The sequence below is a fragment of the Podarcis filfolensis genome, assembly GCF_964270895.1.
Source record: "Podarcis filfolensis genome assembly, chromosome: Z".
NCBI lineage: Eukaryota > Metazoa > Chordata > Lepidosauria > Squamata > Lacertidae > Podarcis > Podarcis filfolensis.
Genome location: NC_139617.1, coordinates 27,496,790 through 27,521,302, shown reverse-complemented (window position 1 = coordinate 27,521,302; position 24,513 = coordinate 27,496,790). Strand labels below are relative to the sequence as shown.

General features: G+C 43.7%; 1 protein-coding gene across 4 annotated transcripts in view; it reads right to left on the bottom strand.

Annotated features, from left to right (window-relative positions):
- Positions 1-24,513, bottom strand: part of LOC310754200 (vascular endothelial growth factor receptor kdr-like) — a 187,663-nt gene that overhangs the window by 99,670 nt on the left and 63,480 nt on the right. For all 4 annotated transcript variants that reach the window (XM_083595809.1, XM_083595808.1, XM_083595811.1 and 1 more), the window contains exons 4-9: positions 12,203-12,327; positions 7,684-7,846; positions 6,710-6,846; positions 4,108-4,273; positions 1,408-1,525; positions 872-1,050 (exon numbers count right to left, since the gene is read on the bottom strand). In XM_083595809.1, the coding sequence (XP_083451935.1) occupies positions 872-1,050; positions 1,408-1,525; positions 4,108-4,273; positions 6,710-6,846; positions 7,684-7,846; positions 12,203-12,327 (888 nt within the window). The remainder of the gene's footprint in view (positions 1-871; positions 1,051-1,407; positions 1,526-4,107; positions 4,274-6,709; positions 6,847-7,683; positions 7,847-12,202; positions 12,328-24,513) is intronic.

Sequence of the window (24,513 nt, the reverse complement as noted above, 5' to 3'; positions counted from 1 at the left end):
TGCTTAATCCCCTCTCACATATATCTTGCCTGCCCTTCAAGGAGCTCAAGGCAGCATATATGGGTCACCCCATCTCCATCTTATCTTCACAACAACCCTGTGAGGTAGGTGAGACTGAGACTGTGGGAATCGGCCCAAGGCCACCTAGTGAGCTTTATTGGAATTTGAACCTGGACCTTTTCAGTCCACACTTCCGCTTATCCCATGCCTAGAAAGCATGGGTCCAAGCAGTTTCCCACTTGCCCCATACTTTGTAGGCATGGGTCTGAGAAGTTTTGGCTATGCCTCACTGCTTTGCCCTGGAAAACTTGCTCTGTAGCACTAAATCAGAAAACCCAATTGCTGATTGCTCCATTTTAGCGCTAAACTGAGGGTTTCCCCAGGGGACAGTGCTGGGTCAAAGGGAACTGTGGATGGAGCCCTAAGTCCAGCACTCTAACCACTACAACACACGAGCTATGTGTCATTTATTATACAGTTGTACCTCGGGTTAAGAACTTAATTCATTCTGGAGGTCCGTTCTTAACCTGAAGCACCAGTTTAGCTAATGGGGCCTCCTGCTGCTGCCGCACCGCTGGAGCATGATCTCTGTTCTCATCCTGAAGCAAAGTTCTTAAACCGAGGTACTATTTCTGGGTTAGTGGAGTCTGTAACCTGAAGCGTATGTAACCCGAGGTACCACTGTACTGAAATAATGATAGCAATAACAGCTATAGCAGCAGGAGCAGGCAGTTTCTTGGATATATGCCACATGTTTGTACATCAATTATACAAAGCATTTGGCCAGAAACTGCTTGCCATTCTCCTTTGCCCTGGAAACCAGAAACAGAGGAATAAGCTGGTTAGTTATTTAGGTCTAATAGGTGCTTACCTAATACATCCAGCTCAACAGTGTGTTGTTCATGGACATTATGCTTAGTGTTGCTCAGGGTTATGGTGTAATTCCCAGCATGCTTTGGTTTCACGTCCCTTATGATAAGCCTGTACTTCACTGGATCTAGTTCATAGCAGTCACTGTTCGCACTGGTCAGCTTCTTGCCATCCTTGTACCTACAATGTCCAGCAAGAAAGATACCAATTGAAAGATAGAGTAGAGGGGAACAAGGGCAATCCCATGATAGAGTTACTGAGACTTATTCTTCTTATTCTTTATTAACGTGACTTCTATGCAACCCCTTAATTAAATTTTTCTGGGCAATGTACACAAAAATGATTCAAAACAAACAAGTGATTGGGAATACCAAATGCCAAATAAAACACACCACAGCACAGATTTAAGCACTGCAATTAAGCACAGGCAAGCCTGAGTAGACCTGCAAAGAACTGCTGTTAGATTGTTATGCTTTCCTCGCTCCCCTGCATCAGCATTCTCCTTCTGTCAGTTCAAAGTGCCTCCTTGGTTCTTACCAGGTCACTATGGGGCGGGGGACAGCTTGAACCTTCCAAGACAATTTCAGCATCTTTTGACCTTCGACAACTTCATAGGGATTGATTTTCTTAAAGGAAACTTTGATGAAAGCTTCCCCTTAAAATAAACAAGAAAAATTGCAGGCGTGAATCTCAAATTTGCTTTTTTGCAAAACAATAGTAACACAACGGATAATAAAAGCTGTGGAACAGAATGCAAGAGTCCCACAAGCAGAAAGCAAGCAGATGGACTGGCCAGCCAGAAGTTAGTATAAAGTAAGAATAGGAAATGATGCTGCCATTTGAAACATGTGCTTCATTTTTTAATTAATTTAAACCTGCAGTTGGTTTTGATCCCTAAAGGACACATGATCAAACTATTTGGAGAAAGGAATTTACAACATCTGCCTTCCCCACCTTCTGTTGAGCTTTTACCAGCTCCAACGTTCAATATCACTTGGTGGCAGTAGCCATAAGATATGGTGTTACGCCTTCCTGGGTGCTGGATTTTCCACTGATACACACAGAAAGAGCCATGGTGGCTTCAGGGCACTATAAGGACGAGGGCCCCTCCCCTCATGGTTGTGTTTTAGTTGAGTGCAGGGATTGTGGTGCCGGGAATGGGTGCCTCTGGCAATTTCAAGTTATTATTTCTTCCCATCAAACACTCAGTTCTCCACACTTCCACATCCGTCTGGAATTGTTTTTTGAAAAAGCAAGTCCTTGTGGAAATTCACCAGCATTTGCAGAATTTGCAAGCAATTTTGCCTAACAAACATTTTTTTGCAAAGCATTTTCTGATTATAAAATGCATTTTGTATACTATTTTCACTAATTATGCATTTTTAAATGCATAGTTTACTCTAGTACATGCATTTTTTAAAAAAAAACAAACCCAAAACATTACTTGGCTAGAGAATTGCATTGCAAGATTCAAAGAAGTGTGGATTTCAAAGGTTGGCTGTGTTTCAGTTCCCATACTGCAGTGTTGGCCAAACTTGGGTCTCCAGCTGTTTTTGGACTACAATCCCCATCATCCCTGACCACTGGCCTGTTAGCTAGGGATGGTGGGAGTTGTAGTCCAAAAACAGCTGGAGACCCAAGTTTGGCCAACACTGCCATATTGTTTCAGAAAGTGTGAATTAATTAGGTTTGCCTATAAATGTGAACTAGAGCAAATTTCTCCCCCATCGTTAGTGTGGTGCTGTTCCAAGGTAAGTACATAAAATGGTTGGGGAAGTAGATTGAGTCTGATCACTTCGCGGGTGGGAGCTGGAAACTGGTGGTTGATTACTAGGGTGAAAAGACAGATCCTCAGCTGTAGAGGATAACTCTATGAATGTGAACAAGTGATTAGGTGAAGGATGTTAGGCTTTTATTGATGTTGGTGGGGTCCTAGATTGGATTTGGTTTTAGTCTTGTAGCTAGGTTGCCAATGTTGTGGGGTGGTCTATTTGTATATGCTTCCAGGGGGTTGTTGGGACCAGTAGCTGATTATAATGAAGCACAGCGGGTTTGCAGTTGTGCATGAGCCCAACAGCTGGCGAATATGTACAGGTGTAGTTTGACTGAAGTATAGATGTGTTTGGACCATAAAGAAGGCTGATCGCCGAAGAATTGATGCTTTTGAATTATGGTGCTGGAGGAGACTCTTGAGAGTCCCATGGACTGCACGAAGATCAAACCTCTCCATTCTTAAGGAAATCAGCCCTGAGTACTCACTGGAAGGTCAGATCCTGAAGCTGAGGCTCCAATACTTTGGCCACCTCATGAGAAGGGAAGACTCCCTGGAAAAGACCCTGATGTTGGGAAAGATGGAGGGCACAAGGAGAAGGGGACGACAGAGGATGAGATGGTTGGACAGTGTTCTCGAAGCTACAAACATGAGTCTGACCAAACTGCGGGAGGCAGTGGAGGACAGGAGTGCCTGGCGTGCTCTGGTCCATGGGGTCACGAAGAGTCGGACACAACTAAACGACTAAACAACAACAACAATAGGTGTGTTTTTGGATGTGCAATTTTGTGGGGGTATTGGGTGAATGGAATCCTATTTTATGGATTCTGATGCTTTAATTGCTTTATATACTGTTTGTTAATTTTGTTCTTTATACCTGCTTTGTGAAAACTTTTTTCTGATGAAAGGTGGTGTACACTTGAAATAACAACATTTAGGCAGCAGAGACATTTTCAAAATGCCCACCCTGAGCAAATGAGGCCAGCTGTTGGAATGCATCATTCAGCTGCTCTCTTTGCAGATGGGTACTCTTTTAAACTGTTGAATCAATGAATTTCTCACAGTACATAATTAGTTCTTTTATGACACATACTGTTTGGGAACAACTGCTTTAGATCAAAGGCACACACACAGTCAAACAAAGATCTCCAAAGGGCAAATATCCCTTTCTGTACTATTCTTTTTTTAAAGTATGGCGCCTGTCAGTGTAACAACATGTCACAGAAACCCCTGGAGTTCCTTGAATGCCGGCTGATGCAATCAGAAATATCGAGTGGTAAATCATTTCCTTGACTTTAGGCTGCATATATGTGTCAGTGAATGTTTGTGATGTTGATTATGATACAGTTGGGGGTCTGTAAAGGGCTGTAAACTGATTGCTGGAGTGGACAAGTGGACTCTGCCTCCACAAAAAGAAGTTGCTACTTTCTAACCAGTGTAGATAGATAGATAGATATCATACGTACTGTATACAGTGATGTTGGCCTCTGATTTTATTTGTGTTGTATTGGCAATTATGCCTCTGCATACATACAACCCTCTGTTTTCCATTGTAACATTCTTGATGACCACATTAGAAGAAGCTTTATACACTGGCTCACTTAGGTCGAATGTATTTTCAGCCTTGGTTTCCTAAAGGGAGCAGAGTGGAGACAGAAAAAAAACCTGCTATAAGGCCAGTTCAGAACAGCTCAAACAGAGAGTAACACATATCCAGTCAAGAACAGTGAACTACAAAGGCAAATCTTAGATTTCCTAAAAGTTTCCTCCTTAGAAAGCCATGAATCCAACAATGTAAAAAGCTAAATCAGGTGAGTCCTCAGACTCTTGGTTCTGAAATGTGACTTTTACAAGCTCCACCCTCATGGAATTTTAGTGAACATGAATTATTAAAATGAAAAATGGTATTCAATTGCAAAATGGTATTCAGTCACAATGATATTTGGACCCTCAATATTAGTGCAACTCATTCCTATAACAATGACAGAGTTAACTACCAGTGATGGTGGTGCATTGCAATGTAGGATGGGGTAGAATCAAAATTCAGGCCAGAACCACAGTTTGGGAGGGAATTTCCTCCTGAGTGGACACAGGGCTTGCCACTTTCTGATGGGTTTGGGGCCTGTGTCTGAAACGGCATGAGAGGTGGGTGTAGCATGTGCCTTTGTGTGCAAGATGCCTTGATGGTGGGAGGCAGATGGTGCAAAGACAACAACATAACTCTCCTTTGCTGTGCTGAAGGCCTCAGAGCAAATTTGGCAAGGCTGAGCAGCACATCCAAAGCACATCTATGAGCCATGCTAGATCTTCTCTCAGATGCTCAAAAACCTCTAGTGAGGCAAAGGGTGGTGGAACCATTACTCCATTTGCTCAACAGCAGCCTTAGGGCAGTGGTATCTCCAGGTCTTTCTGTCTGTGACCCAAATCCTCTAAGATGGAAAGGGAACAAGGCCGTCTTACCCATAGGCACTAGGGGTGCGGGGCACCTGGGCACCGGGCTCTCAGGGGCACCAGGCTGAGAGTCCGGGGCCCGAGAATTGAGTCTGGGGAAGAGCCCACCCGTCGGTTAGAGCACCGCGGCGGGCTCTTCTGCGGGCAGCTCTGTGCCATGAGTTCGAGGGCGACTGAGCCAGTGAGATGCTGACACAGCTAGCAGGCTCCGCCCTCCTGCGCGCCTGGGACTGGACAACCGGGGGGGGCACCGGGTGCATCTTTGCACCCCGGCGCCACATATGCTTAAGACAGCCCTGAAAGGAAATGACTGCAACAAAATTAGTATATCAGGGGATTTTAACCCAGGCTTTATTTTTCTGCATACCCTCCCCACCATCCTGACTAAAAACACAATCTTAGCAAACAACTCATCAGAATGGACTGCAGATATATGGTTTAATCTGCTGATCTATGAACCCTTCTGAGGGCTGTTTCACCACTCATACATATGAGGCTGCTCTCCTTTTTATTGTTTTGACATTGGAAAGATGCTTGAAGCAGCTTCAAAATACAGTACCTGTAGCACACAAGGTAAACATGCTTGTTAAAATGGTACAGGAAGTGACCTTGTGCCACTTCCTGTATAATTCTATGCACAAAGGGCCATTGTACATACAATGTACCTCCATCAGTATAAAATGGGGCAGCCATTTTGTTGTATGTAGAACGAACCGTTGTGCATAGAATTACACAATAAGTTGTTTCCTGTACCATTTTGAAAAATGTTTTCTTTGCTGTGCAGCTGATGTGCTGGGCTTTGAAGCTACTCCAATAAGCTTTACAGTGTTAAAACAAGGAAACAGAGATTCACCTCATAAGTCCTCCACATCTGTGCATGGGGGGAGGGGTTATGGCTTTTCCTTTGTAAGGATTTGTACAGAGTTATCCCCTCCCAAAATGCACATGGGGACAGAACATACTTTAAGACAGCTATGTGTGGAACCAGAAGAGAACAAACTGAGGCAGATTTATCCATCCCTAGACATGATGCTGGATTCTTCCAAAGAGCTTTGCTCAGTGGTAGAGCAGCTCCTGGTAGTCCTGACAGAGACACCTGTCTGAAACCCTCACGGAGGCTGCCAGTCAGTGTAGACAATACTGAGTGAGATGGCTTCATAGTCTCACATGATATAAGACAGCTTCCTATATTCCTATGCACATTAGCTCTCTCTGCAAACATGTAGAATATGTTATGCCTTTAAATTCACTCAGGATGTTCAGTGGAGCAGCCATAATCATTTCTCTCCCCATCAAAATGTACTACCGCCAACCCAAACATTTCTGTGCATTCCTAGCAATTCTGAACTGATGCTAGAAAGCAGGCAGATGCTGCTGGGCTCCCCCAGTCAGTGTCAGCCCACAGTGGCAGTGGTCAGGGATGATGGCAGTCCAACAACATATCTGACATCATAATTTCTTTGGTTGGATACTGAGCATTTGAATGCTCACTCAAAAACTATTTGAGGATGTGAGGACAGAGATTACTAGCACACAACAAAACTTCTGACTGGAATCTTTTGCATTCAGCATAACCAATAACTGTCCTTGATCCAGGGACAGATGTGATTTACTCACAGTCCTTCCAGGAATTGTCCATACAAATTCAATGCGTCCATTGAAAAATGTCTCCGCACTGCATTCCAGGTTAAGGTTGTCTCCAACCACCAGCTTTTGGGGACTTGCTTTGAGAACCAGGTTCTGTATCCTTTTCTCTGGAAGACATAGCAAGCCAATATCCAATATCAAAATCCAAACAGTGGCAGATGTCAAATGCAGATTATCAAGTATCTGGCAAATATTATAGTACAATTATTGATAAGAAAAATAGCCACAATTTAAGACTTCTGAAAGGTTAAAATAGCAAAATTTTAAAAACAGATTAAAACTTGCTTTAGCTTTCTAAACCTCTGGGTAGGCTTGTCTAAATGAAAATGTTTTTAGCAGGTGCCCAAAAAAGTACAGTAAAGACACCTAACTGACATCAATAGCAGAGGCAGATTTAGGGTAGCATAACTGGTTCTGTCGCACGGGGGTGCCACAGGTGACGCCACAAATAGGATTTAGAATGGAGTGTCAGAAGTAGGGAGCACCACATGTTGACATCACACTGGATCCCACTGAAATCTGTCCAAGATCTGCCACTGTCAATAGGCAGGGAGTTCCAAAGTGTAGGTGCTGCCACACTAAAAGATCATCAGCAAAATATCCAAGTATTTAAGAAGCCTTCCCAAACTGGGTGTCCTCCAGATGTTTTTGGACTACAATTCCTATCAGTCCCAGTTGGAGTGCACCAGATAGGGAGAGGCTGACTTAAAGGATATCTGGAGAACTTCTGACACCAGGCTCTGCAAGGTAAAACTCTGGGCAGCATTTGTGGAAGCATCTTAATTTGACCTGTAATTGAAATCAGGGTTCACAAATACTATGCTCCAATGATGTCAGCAATGGGAGTGCTGGTTTTCAGTGTCCGCCCTAAGGCAGTGCGGCTTACAATGAATACTGTACAGGATGGGATCTGCTTCCTCCTCACATCCCTACAAGCTACTCACCTACTTTCTGTGTCACATAGTAGGATGTGTATTCGTCTCCCCTGACCATAGCAACACACTTGAGCATGCTACTGAAGAACTCATAGGTAGGCAAAGTGACCACAAATCCTCTCTTGGGGTCCCATTCCATCTTCACAGACCTCACGGCACTGCTGGAAGGATGCTGAGGAAGATGAGAGGCAGATGTGATGCTACACCTGACATTCAAAACCACCCCAACAGTTATTTATTTATTTATTTATTTATTCATTCATTCATTCATTCATTCATTCATTCATTTATACGTTTTATTTATGAAACACTTTTCATGAAACATCCCAAAGCGATCACCTATATATCATCAAGTACGAAAACATAGAAACACAATTTCAAATCCAATGCACATACACACTGTGGATAAGAATCTCTTCCTAGGAGGCTTGTTGAAAAAGGAAAAGATGATGAAAAGATCACAGGAATGGGAGGGAGTTCCAAGGGGCAGGTACTGCCATGCTAAAAAAAATCTGATTCCCACATCGTACAGAACAGACCTCCTGATGGGATGGTATCTGCAAGAGGTGATCCTGCAAAGGGCAGATTATTCTGGGAGCTGTAGTTTGTTAAGTGTGTTGAAAGTTGTTAGGAGGCCCCTTATTCCCCTCACAAAGCTAAAATTCTCAAGAGTTCCCTGTGAGGAGGGACTGATTATCCTTGTGATCGGGGATGGGAAGCCGTTTTTCTGTCCCTTTGTAGAGTTGGCCAGTATCTGCACATGCACACACACCCTTCTCTGTCCTCTACCCAGGCAAGACCTCAAGGGTACAAATTCATTCAAGAGCATGCATGCAAAGCAGCAAGGCAAGAGGGTGTGGCCTGAGGACAGTTCTAAGAGCCAAATGGAGAGAACTGGAGGGCCAACTTCATTCAACACTCCTCATCCTTGTTCTGTATTATTAGCAGGGTTTTCCCCCCATGGTGGTGAATAGCCAGAACGGCACCATGTGACAGAGCACAGCACCTCATGCTTGGGTTGGTCCCTATTAGTGAATGAATCAGCCTTCACAAAGAGTCATGCCCCTGCCCTCGTTTCTCCAGTGTGTTACGTTTTATACTGGGGATGATGGGGATGTTGAAAAGATTGGATTTTAAGCTCAAACCGAAGAACAAATCATGTGAAGTTAGGCTCTTTCCTTGAGCATTAGCAGTCTGCACACTTCCCCATAAATATTTAAAGGATATGGAGTGCAGTCATTTTAAAGTATAATGAAAACATAAGAAAGGTAATTTATGAGGGGGAAAGTACATTCCTACAGGAATAATACAATGGAATAGAGTTGAATATTACGGCTTTGTGCTTGAGTATCCCCCAGTGGTCAAGAAAAAGAATAGGAAGGAATATCTGCCTTTTTAAGATGGCCCCACATATTAAAGTTATTCATTATAATAAAATATTTTAACAACAACAACAAAAGGGTAGAATCTACCCAACCACTTGAAAAGACATTGTGGTATTTCCCCCCTCTCTCTCCTTCAGCTTTATCAGTGGCCAGTTATTAATTTTGGGTGAGGATATTCTAAATTCGTCCGATCAACGGACTCCTTCCTTCCGCGTCCCCTCAAACTTCCTCTGAGTACAGGAAGCAGCCAGCATGGCTCTACACGCTTCCAGGCCAGGCCAAAACAGCCACTATGGTATTTCCTTAAATGGGAACAGAACGAAGGCGCCCAAGGTAAACACTCGCTCTCTCTCACACCTCCATGAATAGGTTCATCATCTTTACTGAGGATTTCCGGAGGCACCTTCCGTTTGCGGTATGATTTCCAGCCCTGCCCATTTGTCCCCTTTCAAAGAGGAAGAGTGGAATATTTGGCCTAGATTTTGTAGCAGTTCGAAGTGGAAACATTTCGTTTATCCACTCAAAAGGGTAGTAGGAAGAAGGTCCCTTCAGTTCCAATAACAAGAAATGACCAGCTGAGACAAAGCCAGGTAAAAGGAAGGTTAGGACTCTAAAAATAAGGTATGTAATGTTCACTTGCTCAAAGGTAGTCACAAGAAACCTTCTTATGCCACTGGTCAATATTAATCTTTGTACAGTTCCGGAGGCAGGGGAGAATGATTCTGGCCATGAACCAGATGCACCCCACATCTCATCCCACCCTCTGGGTCCCTTCAAGCCAACAGTTTTTCATTGGGATACAACTGTGAGGGTGATATCGTGCAACTGTGCATCTGCTGCTCCTTCCTCTTACAAGAAGACCAAAGCAGATGGGATACTGTCTGAAGAAACTGGTACTCTTTGCAAAAATGCAAAACATAGTCCATGAGTTTTGCAAATTGCATATATGAAATTTTGGGGATGCAGCTGCCTTTTGAAGTTTGATAATTTAAATAGATGTAAGGCGGTGCTTGCAGTTCAGCTGTGTATTGACATTATTTGCATTCTTTTGTAGGGACTACTGGGGTCTTCTTGCTTTTTGCATTCCTATGAAGAAACCCAGAAATGAAGCCCTAATTGGAAACTGTCTGCTGATGATGAAGTGTAGAGTTGCTCCTCCTCTCACTTTTTTCATGTTATCTCACCCTGCCTTCAGGTTAACTGGAGCCATCCTGTACTTCAGAAAGAATATTGTAAAGCTGGAAATGTGCAGAAACAGGCAACCAACATGACCAAGTTCATAACAACTCCTCTATGAAGAAATGATTAGAACATCTGGGTCTTTCTAGTTTTGGCCTCATCTGCAGGGGCGTATTTCCCATTTGGCTTAGTGGTACCCTGCGCCACAGCGCCTGCGCATCAGGGGCGCTGGGCTCAGGCGCCCAGCAGCAGGTGTTTCATTTCTTTCTGACCATGCTGCTTACAGTCTCTCTATATCTCAGCAGGAATATCTGTCCCCTAATGCTCATAACTACCTCCAGAACATTTATATTAACCCCAACCTCTAACCTATGAAGCTTTTATCAACTTAAACCCTTAGTTTTCATCTCTTCCTAGTTTTGTAACTTGACTTCGGTATAGTTTTACATGGTTACCATCTTCTTTGGACTCAGCTACAATCAGTAAAAAAACAGAGCTTTGTATGTGTTACAAACGTGCAGGCATAAATTGTATATTTGCCTGTTGATCTGACGTTGAGACTAAAAATTAACTGAAACTCATTCTTTATTACCTTCAACTGGATTCTTAATTGTGGATTATGACTACACCTTGGCTGGAGTGGTTTAAAGAAGATTGAGTTTGTTTTCAAAGTACGTATTCTTATAGATAAGGGTCATCTGGCCCACATACCCCCCCCCCCTGAAATGGAATAAGGCAGCACACACATTCACTGGTTCCATGGACGGAGTCCAGCTGGAGGGGTAGCTGGGTTTTATTCTAGCTCCACCAACTGTGGGAGCTGATGTGATTTCAAAATTTGCAGAGAACAAAGTTACGAAAAAAAGGATTTTAAGTGCTTATGCTCAAAATGTTAAGTAAATAAACCAGAAAATAACACTTGCAACAGTAAGTATCTTATTTTTCCTTCTTTAATAATTTCAATGTGGTGGTGGTGGGGTTTGACAAAAAAAATTCCACACTGAGTACCACCTGACCTTGCTATGCCACTGGGTCAACAACTCTGGGAAACGGGGGGGGGGGGGGGACCAGGGGGATCTTTGCACCACGGCGCCGGATATGCTTAAGATGGCCCTGCTCATCTATCTGCACTTTCGTTTGACATGTATTTTGATCATATCCTGTCCCAATTAATTCTCCCAGGTCTGAGGGCTTTTTTCATTGTTCTGTGGCTGTGCCCTGGGAAAATCCAATCTGACCTGCTAAATCAAATCTTATCAGATTCACAGAAAATCTGAGGAGGGATTTTGCTTAACTGAGTTACCTCAGATTTTCACAAGGCACAGCTGCGGAACAATGAGAAAAGTTCTCTGACCCAGGAGAATTCATCAGCACACAATGAAATCAAAATACGGGTCAAGCAAAAATGTGGATGAGCCCTGAGGAAAAAAAGGGCGAGTTAAGGGAGAATAGTTAAGGGATACAAGTGAGTACAGTTATGTATGGTATGGAGAAAGTGGCTAGAGAGACTCTTTTCTCCCTCTCTCGAAAAACTAGAAGCCAGAGAAGTGTAATAAAGCTGGATGGTAGGAGATGAAGACAAAAGAAAGTACTTAATCGCACAGCACATAATTAAACTATGGAATCTGCTTCCAGAGGCACTATCAATTTAGGATGCTTTCACACTAACCCGTCTGAACCCTAAAGTTTGTGTTTTTCTCAATCTGGAATCACTCATGCTCATCCTCAGCATGTTGCTTTCAATCTAGGTCGATAGTGTTGTTTTCAAAAAGCTAAAGGGCTGGATCAGGAACAGCTAAAAATAGCTGAAGTGAGAACTGAAGCAAAACGCTATGACGGGTGACAAGTCCGTCAAATCCTATTCCAAGCCGCTACCAAGAATCGGATTACACCCATAATCTGGTTATGCCACTTGCAGAATTGATTATTTCCTCTTAGATGAGACTTAGAAGAAGTGTGCTCACCAGCAGGAGCATTGGTGTGATATCCGGCGAGGTGACCCGGCAAGGCACGATCACTTCTGTAGCATTGTGTACGAAGATAACATCAGGAACACTTGGGCGGAAGTCTACAAAAGGCTGTGTGTTATCTGCGGAACACAGAGAAGATAAAGTTAGTTACGTGCTAGCTGGCAAGCTCGTTTGGTCATTTGTCAGATGCTCATGCAGGCAACTTTGATGGTATTTCTCTCCTTTGTAACCTGTTCTTTTCTCCAAAAACAAAACAGCCCCTCGTTTTTCTCAACAGCAACCTTGTGAGATAGGTTAGACCAATGATCAGCTGCCATTTTAGGACTATGGGTACATTTTTATTTGTGAATGAGTGATGTGGGTGCCACTCCTTCTGGTCACTTTTCTTCCCGTCCCCTGAATCAGCTCCCACTCACCTCCTATGCAAGAAACAGGAAGGAAAAAAGTGAGTGTACACACACATATACCGTATTTTTCGCCCTATAGGATGCACTTTTTCCCCTCCAAAAATGAAGGGGAAATGTGTGTGCGTCCTATGGGGCGAATGCAGGCTTTCGCTGAAGCCTGGAGAGCGAGAGGGGTCGGTGGGCACCGACCCCTCTTGCTCTCCAGTCTTCGCGGACCTCTCCGCAAGCAGCGGGAGCACTCCCGCTGCTTGCGGAGAGTTGCCTGCATGTGGAAGCCTGCACACGCTGATCTCAGCGCGCCCAGGCTTCACGGACCTCTCCGCAAGCAGCGGGAGCCAGCGCTGGGCTCCCACGGCTTGCAGAGAGCTGCCTGTTTGGGGGCTGGGGTCAGGGGAAGCTCGGGCCTCCCCCGCCCCAGCCCCGCGCCTGGGGGAAAAATAATTTTTTCCCCTTTATTTTCCCCCAAAAAACTAGGTGCGCCTTATGGGACGGTGCGTCCTATAGGGCGAAAAATACGGTACATACTTCAGTTCTTCAGGGATCTGGATAAAGATCACAGTCACCAGCTGAATTAATCTGAGCCCTGAAAGCATAAAGGGTTGAATGAGGAAGTGGGAAAGAGCACCACTCTTTCCAACTTTCTCTTTCCACTCTATGTACTTTTCCTGGGAGAAATGGTAACCACCCTTACCTGTACCATGATGAAGTGGGCAGTGAGTGGAGGCCTCAGAGGCTTTGTTGTAACCTGGGGAGGCCTCAAGGGTCTTTTCTGCCCATGGGTGCCACACTGGCAACCCCTGGGTAAGAATGAGAGAACGCTCGATTGAGCCTGGATCTGCCCAGTCTTAGCCTGTCACTCTACACTTTGCTGGCTTTACATGTGAGCAAGATGTCCACAGTGTCAGGACTGAAGTCTGTAGGAAGGCATGAACTGTCAACCTGTGCTGTTGCAGGCAGGGGCTTAATCTGGTGCACCACCAACCAGTTTCAGTCCAGAAGAAGGAAATGTAGAGGAAAAAGCCCCACCAGTCAAGGAAGCTTCTTTGCACCAATAGGTCATAATGGGCCCTTAACCCACGTAAGAGTTTATGGATCCTGCTCACTGGTCTGGACAATACTAATGCCTGCTTTTACAGGCTGTAGACTCACTTTTACCTCACATCACTCTCTACTTTTGCTCAAAATAACAGAGACACAACTGCGATGAGTTTTCGTTTGTTTCTTTGTTTTGTTTTTTTGCAATGAGCTTTTGAGACAAATCTGTGGAAGGTGGAATCTCTCAGCTTTGTAATGACCATGACACCATAGTTTATGCAGTTACAGACGTGAGGTGTCAAATGCTGTGTATCGTGGGATCAGTTTCATACCTTCCAACATTCCTCAGATGAAAACAGGAAAAATGTCTCACTCCCCCACCCCAAGTGACCCTCCGTGCACCCCCCTCATTCCCCCCCCGATGCAGACCATTTCCTAGCAGAGGAAGGGCAAGTGCCCCCACCACTACAGCAACGGGACACAGCACCCACCCCTCTGCCATCCTGAGAAAACCCTTAGTCTGTATTTTATTTTGTTCTTTGAAAGATTTACAAAAAGAAAAACACACACCAATAAATAAATTTTACAAAGGGGGGGAAAATGGATGGATAAAGCTTTTTTTTAAAAAAAATATATCAAGACTCTTTGTGCTCCACTCTGCTCCCCCTTTCTGGGGTGGCCCTGCCCTCCACTTGCCCCTCAGAGCTAGCCTCAGAGCTGGGAGGTGACAGCCTCTCCTCCTTGCCTTCTCTACATCAAACCCTGCAAGCTACCCAAGGAAGGAGGCTGGCAGCAGCGGCCATGGAGAGGCAATGGGATGCTCCCTTGCTACTGCCACTTGAGACAAGCATCGGCTCCTCCTCCTCCTTGAGCTCATTGGCGGCAGCACTGGAGGGGGGAAAGGACATTCTAGGATCAAATCAGAAGCTGGGATGGCTTTCGTAATTCTGGGGCATCCCCTGGAAAATCGGGACTCTTGGAGGGTTTGCAATTTCAGCCAATGCAAAGCTGACAGAATGCAATGCCAGAAACTTGTCCTGTTTGGCAGAAATAATACTTGGTGTGATCCATCCAAAACACTTATAACCAAATAGTGCATCTCTAAGTGGCTGTCCGCTGTTTAGATACTGCTGAAAAATACATTCCTTACATTCCAACATTTTCTATTTATTTCTCACATTTCTAACTTGTCTTCTTCCATCAGAGAAGTCACAGTGGTGTACCTGGGATCCCCAGGCACCCTACACAAAGAGAGGGGATCAATAAGACAGAGGAGAAACATTACCAAAAGATATATTGAAGAAGAAGACAGCTACTCAGAGATAATAGAGCTGACTTTCTTCTTTTTTGTCTTGGGTTCCCAGGTTTATAACCACTGAAGGAAGCAGATCACATGCCCAGCAGGTTCACAGATAATGCTGTTTACAAGAAAGTTCCATGGTCCCTGCTTCCACTACACACATGGTGAACTCAATAAGCTTAGCGATAAGTCTTGACTTCCTTTGGCTCACTGGTTTACAGGCTTCAAGAGCTGCCCCTCCCTTCCATCCGTGAGGGAAAGAGACAGTCATCAACATGGTTCATCTGCTTTTTACTGTGTTATACACTGTGCACCATTCAAGCATGATGCTTCCCTAATGCTTTCAGGAGACCTTTGGCAGAAGAGTTCTGCAACACAAGCCCTGCCTATTACAAAGATGGATTGCATTAGATTTTAAAAATATGTTATTGAGGAGCCATCGCCAGCCTGATGCCCTTGGAGAACTACTTCCATCAGGCAAAGCTGCTGTGGCTTATGGGAGGTGTAGTCCAAAACCTCTAGAAGGCACTAAATTGATGAAGGATGCTGTGTAGCATATCTGTTGGGCCTAGGCATTCGTGATAACAGAATAACCTCAGGACTTGCAGGACAGGCTTGCAGGACAGGACTTGTTCTTCTAATGTCTCAAATCCGAGACATTGGTTTTACCCAAGTAAGAGACTCTACTGGCAGCTCCATGCAAGTGGGATGCTGTTGTTTGACTTCGCAATACAGTAAATCATTACAATTTCGCTATTTAAGCCTTGTAGCAAAGGATGCAAGTCTTACAGGCTGATCCAGTACCATGAAATACCAGTTCTTACCACACGAGGGTGCAGTTAGGGTGACTTCTAATCACATCCAAACGTTTCTCTTGGTACCAGTACAGAATTTTAAATTTTACCATACTTCTAAATTTATGCTTGGGCATGTGAAGCAGAAAAGCAGCTAGTAAGAAGAGAAACATCCTCCCTCATGCATTTTGCATCCCTCCTCTTTCGTTTTATTCAGGGCTATATGTACCCTGTCCTTAAAACACCCAAAATACCTCCACTAAGCTCTGCACCACAAACAGATGCATTCTGCAATCTGCTTAAATTATTACAAAATTTTCACAATTCCTCTTGGATTGTTTACTGCTTTGCCTAATTTAGTCTGGACTCACTAAGTCATTGGGAAGGGGAAGGAGATACATGTGGCCCCAACCCTAACTGCCACACATTTTATATAGCTGAAATTTTGGCTGCCAAGATTTCAGCAAACATTGTCCATGCCTTTCCAAACTCTCTCCCTCACAGTCATAAAAACAATTCCATAAGTTTCTCAGTGTACCTTATGGCACACCCTGTGTTTTTTTCACTCACAAACTTGCCCATGTCATGCTTTTTGCTGGGGAAGAAAAATCCAAAGGGGGGCAGAGGATCCAAGGCAGAGAAACAATGAAATTGAAAGCCTGCTAGGATCACACTGGAAGGGGCAGAGGAAGAGAGGGAGCAAGGAAGCTGTTTTATTGCCTCCCCTCATATTTCATTAGCTGTGCTTCCCCTGCCTACAGGGTTTGCTAATCACAGTCAATATAGCTCTTCACATTTTGACAGGTTGGATGGCATTATAGCTACTATTATAGCTACTATTCAAATTAGTTTTGGAAAATACCCAGAAGCAGCTCCTTGTCAGCCTAAAGTCCATCCATTGGCCAGTAAATCAAAATTTCCCCAAGAGCAAAGTGCCTAAGGAAGATGAGAGTATCTACATCAACTCATGTTTGCAATTTCACACTCTCAGAATGTTTTCTGCATCAGAAGCCTGTAGAGCAAATCCAGATGCGCTCCAGAAGAGTGTTTTCAGATTTGATTTTAGATTTGATTAAAAAAATGAAAGAAGGGTTCTATTGTCCATCCGATAATTTTGTTGTTATTTGCAACAATGCGCAATTGTAAAAATGTCATGAGAAAACAAGTCCAGCAAAGGAAACCTTCCATGCCCTCAAAAAACTATGTCAAAACATTGGATGACAAAGTTATATTTGCACAGTGTCAACATGATGCTCTTGCAAGATGGTTATTTTATATTTTATTTTAGCTTGGGTTTTTTTTATTTAAAAAATGGGGCAAAACCAGTTGAAAGAGGAAGTTGGGGTTGGCACTGGGGCCCCCACCCTGACCTCACAACTACACTCCTTAATCACAGATGTATTTCTGTCCTCAGTCCCATCATCATTACAGTAAATATATAAACCTTACATTCTGAAGTGAAGGGGATAGAAGAATCTGTTGATTTCAGTTTCTTCCCATTTCATTTTTTTCCAATCTTAAATTCATTTCACCTCTTCTCTGCATAAGTTATTTTTGGCCATTACGTCATTCCCCAATGGGATGTAATGGCAATTTGTGATGTGGAATTATTTATGATTATTATGGTTATGTAATAGATGGATAATGGTAAAAGATGCAACAAATTTAAACTTAAATATGGAACCCATGGAGGGAAGGAAGGAGGTCCGAAGGTTCTAAAGAATCTTGTATTTTAATGTTTGAAATGATTATGTTTTATATGTACAAAACTATCAAAAACCCAATAAAGAAATAATAAAGAAATAAGTAAGTTATTTTGGGCAGTCTGGAGGTTACCGACAGTCTTTTCGTGTGGCAGCACCTATACTTGGGAACTCCTTGCCTGACATTAGGCAGGTGCTTTCACTATATGCTTTTTGGCTCTTGCTAAAAACCATTTCTGTTTGGACAAGTCTGCCCAGGTATCTAGAATATTGATGTGCATTTTTAGTTTACTGCTTAGCTTATTTGGGGGGAATGCTTTTTAAACAGTTGTTTTTAACTGTATTTTACTAATAATTTTATTGTTTTATTCTCTTTCTAGACCACTTTGAGGCTTTTTCTGGAATCAATAAGTGTATTAATTTTACATAATAAAGAATTAAGTTTGTTTTAAAAAACTGTTTTAAGCCCTAGCCGAAATACATAGGCATTTTTGTGTAGGCTTATCCTAACAGACACATTTTTGTAGGAAAGTTTTCCCAAAATTCATGTTCTTGCAAGCAATTTCCTCTAAGGTAACTTGCTTTTTTGAACATTGCTCTCACCAACATACACATTCTTGCACACACTTTCTGTTAATCTTGGTTTGTGTTTTTTGAGGCTGGCAAACTACATCCCAAAATTCAGAAACGGTTGGATTTTAAAGGATAATGGGTGCACTTTTTGTTCACATACTAATTCAGGAAGTATGAATTAGGTGGGTTCACATTAAAATGCGAACCAAGTCCTCCCCCACCCTTGGTCATAGGACACACAAACCCATATTCCAGACTTCATTAAATGCCTCACTGCTTTTTTGCAGATCCTTTGCTGGCAAAAGGACAAAGCCATTCAGACCTCATTGTGCAAGTTCTTTCCTCACAAACACATTGTCCTTGGATCTGATAGTGACATTAAAAGCAAGACAAAGAACCCAAACCGCTGACTCACTCTACATTGGTACCCATTATTAAACTCAAATTGTTCATTTTTATAATAGCTGGGCTCCATCTGAATGACTATTTTCCTGCAACTGTCTAGTCAGAGACCAGGATGAAATCTTCTCTTGAAGCTAGAAGCAAAAAAGCTTGAGTTGGATGTCCTTAAGACTACCCTATTCAATGACAACTTTTGACCATTTTTGGAGCTTTCAGAGAACAAAGACAACAATCTTAATAACAGCAAAGAGTATCTGACAAAGTGTGTATTACACACGAAAGCTCATACCTTGAAAGCTTATATTTAGTTGATTTTTAAGGTGCCACTGGAATTATTAAAAAAGATTTTTTCATCTTTCATCTTGTTATTTAGTATGACTATGACAGATCAACATGGCTATCCACCTGAGCCTTTTTTTTAAAGGGTTTATTAATTTTCCAATAAAAGCATCCAATTAACATATCAAATCAAATCCAATAAAAATAAAAAACTAAAATAAAAAAGTCCATTTGTCTTCCAAATTGTAATAATTTTTGTTTTGGCTTCCCACAGTCTGAATTCCGAAGCGCTTTCAACATCATAGTCCTGCTATCCACCTGAGTCTTAATAATGAGCAGCTTTGGTAGAAAAGCGCTGCTTAGATTTAAGAACATCAGAACATAAGAATAGCCTGCTGGATCAGGCCAATGACTCATCCAGTCCAGCAACCTCTACTCACAGTGGCTGACCAGATGTTTGTGGGAAGCCCACAAGCAGGATCCAAGTACAAAACTCAAACAACCTCACTGTGGTTTCCAGCCACTGGCATTCAGTGTGTGGCAGTTAGACTGGTGACTGGGAGTGGCCGCCGGGACCGCGTTCTGTAAACCTGAAGGAGCGTCTCCACACCCATCGTCAAGCCGGAACACTTCAGTCCAGTGCCGAGGGCCTTCTGGCAGTTCCCTCGCTGCAAGAAGTGAGGTTACAGGGAACCAGGCAGAGGGCCTTCTCAGTAGTGGCGCCTGCCCTGTGGAACGCCCTCCCAGCAGATGTCAAGGCAATAAACAACTATTTTATTTTTAAAAGACAACTGAAGGAGGCCCTGTTTAGGGAAGTTTTTAATGTTTGATGCTGTATTGTTTTTAATATTCGGTTGGAAGCCACCCAGAGTGGCTGGGGAAACCCAGCCGGGTGGGCGGGGTATAAATAAATTATCATTATTATTATTATTATTATTATTATTATTATTATTATTATTTTATTATTTATTATATTCAGAAGCATTACAGAGCATGGCCATTGTGGCTAGTAGCCATGGATAGCCTTATCCTCCATGAATTTGCCTAATTTGTCCGTTAAGAGTTTGGGTGTAATCTTCGACACCTCCCTTTCCATGGAGCTGCAGACTGCAGCTATAACAAAGGCGGCATTTTTTCATCTCCGCCAAGCTAAGCAGTTGGCTCCTTACCTCTCTTGCCCTGACCTAGCCACTATGATTCATGCGACGGTCACCTCCAGGCTTGATTATTGTAACTCACTCTACGTGGGGCTGCCCTTGAGACTGACCCAGAAACTCCAGTGGGTGCAGAATGCTGCGGCGAGACTCCTTACAGGGTCCTTGCTGCAGGATCACATTCACCCAGTGCTATACCAGCTGCACTGGCTCCCGGTGGAGTACAGGATTAGGTTTAAGGTGCTGGTTTTAACCTTTAAAGCCCTATACAACCTAGAACCCTCGTACCTACAGGACCGCCTCTCCTGGTATGTCCCACGGAGGACCTTACGGTCTTCAAATAAAAACATCTTGGAGATCCCAGGCAACAGGGAGGTTAGGCTGGCCTTGACCAGAGCCAGGGCTTTTACAGCCATGGCCCCGATCTAGAACACTCTGTCACAAGAGACTAGGGCCCTGCGGGACTTCGATATCTTTCCGCAGGCCCTCAAGACAGAGCTGTTCCACCAGGCCTTTGGCTAAGACACAGTCTGACCCTTCTCCCTTCTGTAATCCTCATAGAACTCTAGCCCAATGGTTGCCATTAATTTGATTCTGAATTGATTTTAGAATGTTTTTTAATTAATTGACTGTGTGATTTTATGTACACTGTGCTATTTTTACTTGTTAGCCTCTCTGAGCCTGGCTTTGGCAGGGGAGGGCAGGATATAAATAATAATAATAATTAATATTAATAATAATAATAATAATCATTTCTTAAAGCCACCCATGTTAGTGGCCATCATGGCCTCCTGTGGAAGTGAGTTCCCTAGTTTTAACTACGTGCTGCATGAAGATGTACTTTTTAATCTGTATTGAATCTTCCAATATTTCACTTCACTGGGTGTTCTAATGTTATGGGGGGGGGGCGTGCCTTTTTTCTAGTCACTTTCTCTATGCTAAGCATGATTTTCTAAACTTCCATCATGTCACCTCCTACTCTCCTTTTCTCTAAGATAACCGCCCCCCCAAACGCTGCATCCTTTCTTTATAGGGGAATTGCTCTATCCTTTCAATAATTTTGGTTGCTCTTTTCCGAACCTTCTCCAACTGTACAATATCCTTTTTGCAGTGAAGCAACCAAAACTGTACACAACATTCCAAATGCGGTTGCACCACAGATTTGTAGAACAGCATTATGATATTGGCAACTGAACATGAGAGTGCTCCTAGATCCACCTTTGCCACAGGCAGCTCAGGTAACCATCTCTTTCAGCGGGTCTGGGAAGGCTCCCTCCAGAGGGAAGCATTCACCACTCTGCGAAGCCCAATGCCCAGCCCTTCCCGGCTAGCTTTTATAAGCCAGGATGGGCAAGGATCCAGGAGACAGGTGGTTGGTTTCACTCGTCCAAACAGCCTGTCCACATCCTCGGAGATTGGAACTGGTTGAAAACATGTGGCTTCCCACCCAGAATCCTCGGAATGGTAGTTTATTAAGGGTGCTGGAAATGGTATTTCTGTGAGGGGGAACTACAATTCCCAGGATTCTCTGGGGAAGCCAGAGTCTTTTAAATGTGCACTGAATATGCTTTAAATGTATGGTGTGGGTCTGCAGCAAGATGGCCAACATGGAAAGAGAATAATAGAAACACAGAGTTGGAAGGACCATGAGAGTCATCAAGTCCACTTCCCTGCAATGCAGAAATCAGTGTGGGGCTCTAACCCATGATTCTGAGATTAACAGCCTCAGGCTTTACCAACTGAGCTATCCCAGGACAAAGACATCGATGCATCAACCACAAGCAAACAAAAGCAGCAGGTTGGTTAAAACAGTCAGAACCAGAGGGAACAGATACCAAAAGGGAGAGAGGCAGGCAGTAAAGTCAACCCAACACCTAGGTCAAATGCCTGCTGAGCAAAGATGTTTCCAGATGACAGCAGAATACCACCAGAGCAGGGAGTTCCAAAGAGCAAGTGCTGCAATGGTGGAAGCCCCTGTGACCACCCACCTCACAAAGGGTTAGGGTCTTCCCTGCTGACCTTAGTGAATGGGCAGAATTATGCAGGTTACGGTGGTGTCGCCCAGATCCTGTTCTCCAAGCCACTGATAGGGGCTTAAAAGGCAATAGCCACTAACTTGAATCAAATACAGAAGCAGGCCATCAACTATCAGCAGCCATTCACTTACACAGCAGAAAAGAAATAGATGAATCCATGGGTACCATCATCAGGCAGATGAATACAAGAATCATAGAACTGTAGAGTTGGAAGGGACCCTGAGGATCATCTATTCCAACCTCCTGCAATGGAGGAATCACAGTTAAAGAATCTGATAGGTGGCCATCCAACTTCTGCTTAAAAACCTCCAACAAATGAGAGTCTACCACTTTCTGAGGCAGTTCATTCAAAAGGCACTTGCTGTCAGAAAGTTCTTCCTAGCATTTAGTTGGAATTTCCTTCCTCGTAATTTGAATCCATTGGTTCGGGTCCTTTCCTTTGGAGCAGCAGAAGACAAGCTTGCTCCATCCAGAGTTGGCAGTGCATTTTTTAGCTTCCCAAGGCAATGTTTCTTCAATCCAGCTTTCACCAACCTGGTGCCCTTCAGATGTTCCCATCCAAAGCACCTAGAGGATTCCAAGTTGGTGAAGGCTGGCTTAAGTGGATGAATGAACAAAGGTCCATACAATTATCTTGCAAGACATCCACAAGCTTTCGGATAATGTCAAATGTTGACTCAGCAGTCACATGGGACCACCCTAGATGGAAGCATATCTGGCATCCTGAGCTCCTAGAGAAGTGATTTCCCCTGCGGTACAAAATGTCTGTGCTGCAAGGGCAGCTCGCTGCCTCCCATTCAAACACCCTTCAAGCCACCCACAGCTTCTTCAAGGGAAGAAAATTGCTATGAGCTGCAACACACATCGCACCCAGAGACAGGCAGGCACTGCAGAATGTTCACAGCTTATCGGCTGTCAGGGAAGTCCGAGGAGACGGAAAAGGGTTTTTTGTGGGTCCTGCAGACAGGCTGTCTGGCTCGGCAGGTCGGTGGAATTTTGCAGGAAGGCAGGCAGGGCGGGGCTCACACAATTTATGTCCAGTGTAGGTCAAGGAGGTACACTTACATGGAAGAGCTGAAGAAGCATTCATGATGGGTCAGAAGTTTTTTGGGGGGGGAGTGAAGAGGAGAGAGGGGCAGATGTGAGCTTAAATCAGCAGAGATTAGCAGGCAAAATGAAGCCACACCAATCTGTAGTGGAAAAACAAAACAAAGGTCACATCTGAAACATACATTTAACGCAATATGATATCACTTTATAAACAGCTGTGGCTTCCCTCAAAGAATCATGGGAAGTGTAGCTTTTTTAAAGGGTGCTGAGAGTTGTCAGGACCAGAGCTTTTTTTTGAGCCAGAACCTGCTGGAACTCAATTCGAGCACCTCTCAGGTAGGCGCCATTGCCATTCTAAGAGAACGAGGGAGGTGTTCATGGTGAGTTCCGTCACCTCTTTTTCTAGAAAACTAGACACCTCTATTCCCCTCACAGAGCTACACTAAACCACCCCTCTCAGAGTGGTTTAAGAATCAATCCCTCTTCACAGAAAACGCTGGGATTAGTAGCTCTGTGATGTGGACACAGATCTCCTAACAGCTCTTAGCATCCTTAACCAACTACAGTTCTCAGGATTCTTTGCAAGTGGGGAAGCCATTGCTTTTAAAGCAGTATCAAAGTGTTTTAAATGTATGATTCGGAAGTGGCCAAAAAGTAGAATGGGTAGCTTTGTGATTCATTGAAATTCATCGCAGTAGCTTGCACAGCTATCACTGACAAATGTGCATGCCACACAAAATCAGAACGCTAAAGCCAATTCACACTTTACACCTGGAACAGAGTTGACCCTGCTATTAGGCAGAATGAGGCAACTACCTCAGGCAGCAGACTGGAGTGGGGGGCAACTGATGGTCAAGTGTTAGAGAGCAGAGTTGTGTGTACCACACACAAGTGGGCCTGCACCACCAGCTTGCTGTTCTCAGGTGTAGTGGAATATGTTCTTCTATAGCTAGTGTTGAAGTAAGATTCACCCTGCCAGCCTGGCTGGCTTTAGTACATGGAATTGGAGTGGAAGGGTACCATCTTGTCCTTTGCTTCAAACTGCAAGTTGTGTTTTGTGTTGAGCCAGTCATTCTTACAGTGATTCTGCATTGTACTGACGGTATTTTATGTTTTGCTGCACTTGCATATTTTGTTGTAACACCTCCTCAATATTTGATATCAGGAGGTGTGTGTGTGTATGTGAATGCATGCATGCCATGGTTTAAGATCCTGGTTATTAAAGTCATGGTTTCCCAGTTTGAGTTAACAAGGATCAGTATACCACAGCTGATATGCTAAGAAGGGCAGGCAGTGGGGTGAGGGAAGACGCAGAGTCCTGGCACTCATCTGGTTTAGCACCATTTAGAGATTACAAAACAAGACAGTCCCTGTTCCAGGGATCAAATTCTAGAAGGCACAACAGAAAATGAAAAATTGCCAGTGAGGGAAGGGGAAAGCCAGCAAACCCAGACTTAAAGCAGCATTGGTGTCATGATGCTGTGTTTGCGATTAAAACATTACAAATGTTGCTGGGGTGGAGAAGCTCACATGGATTGCAAAAGTCAATTGGCCACATGAGGCAGAGGAAAG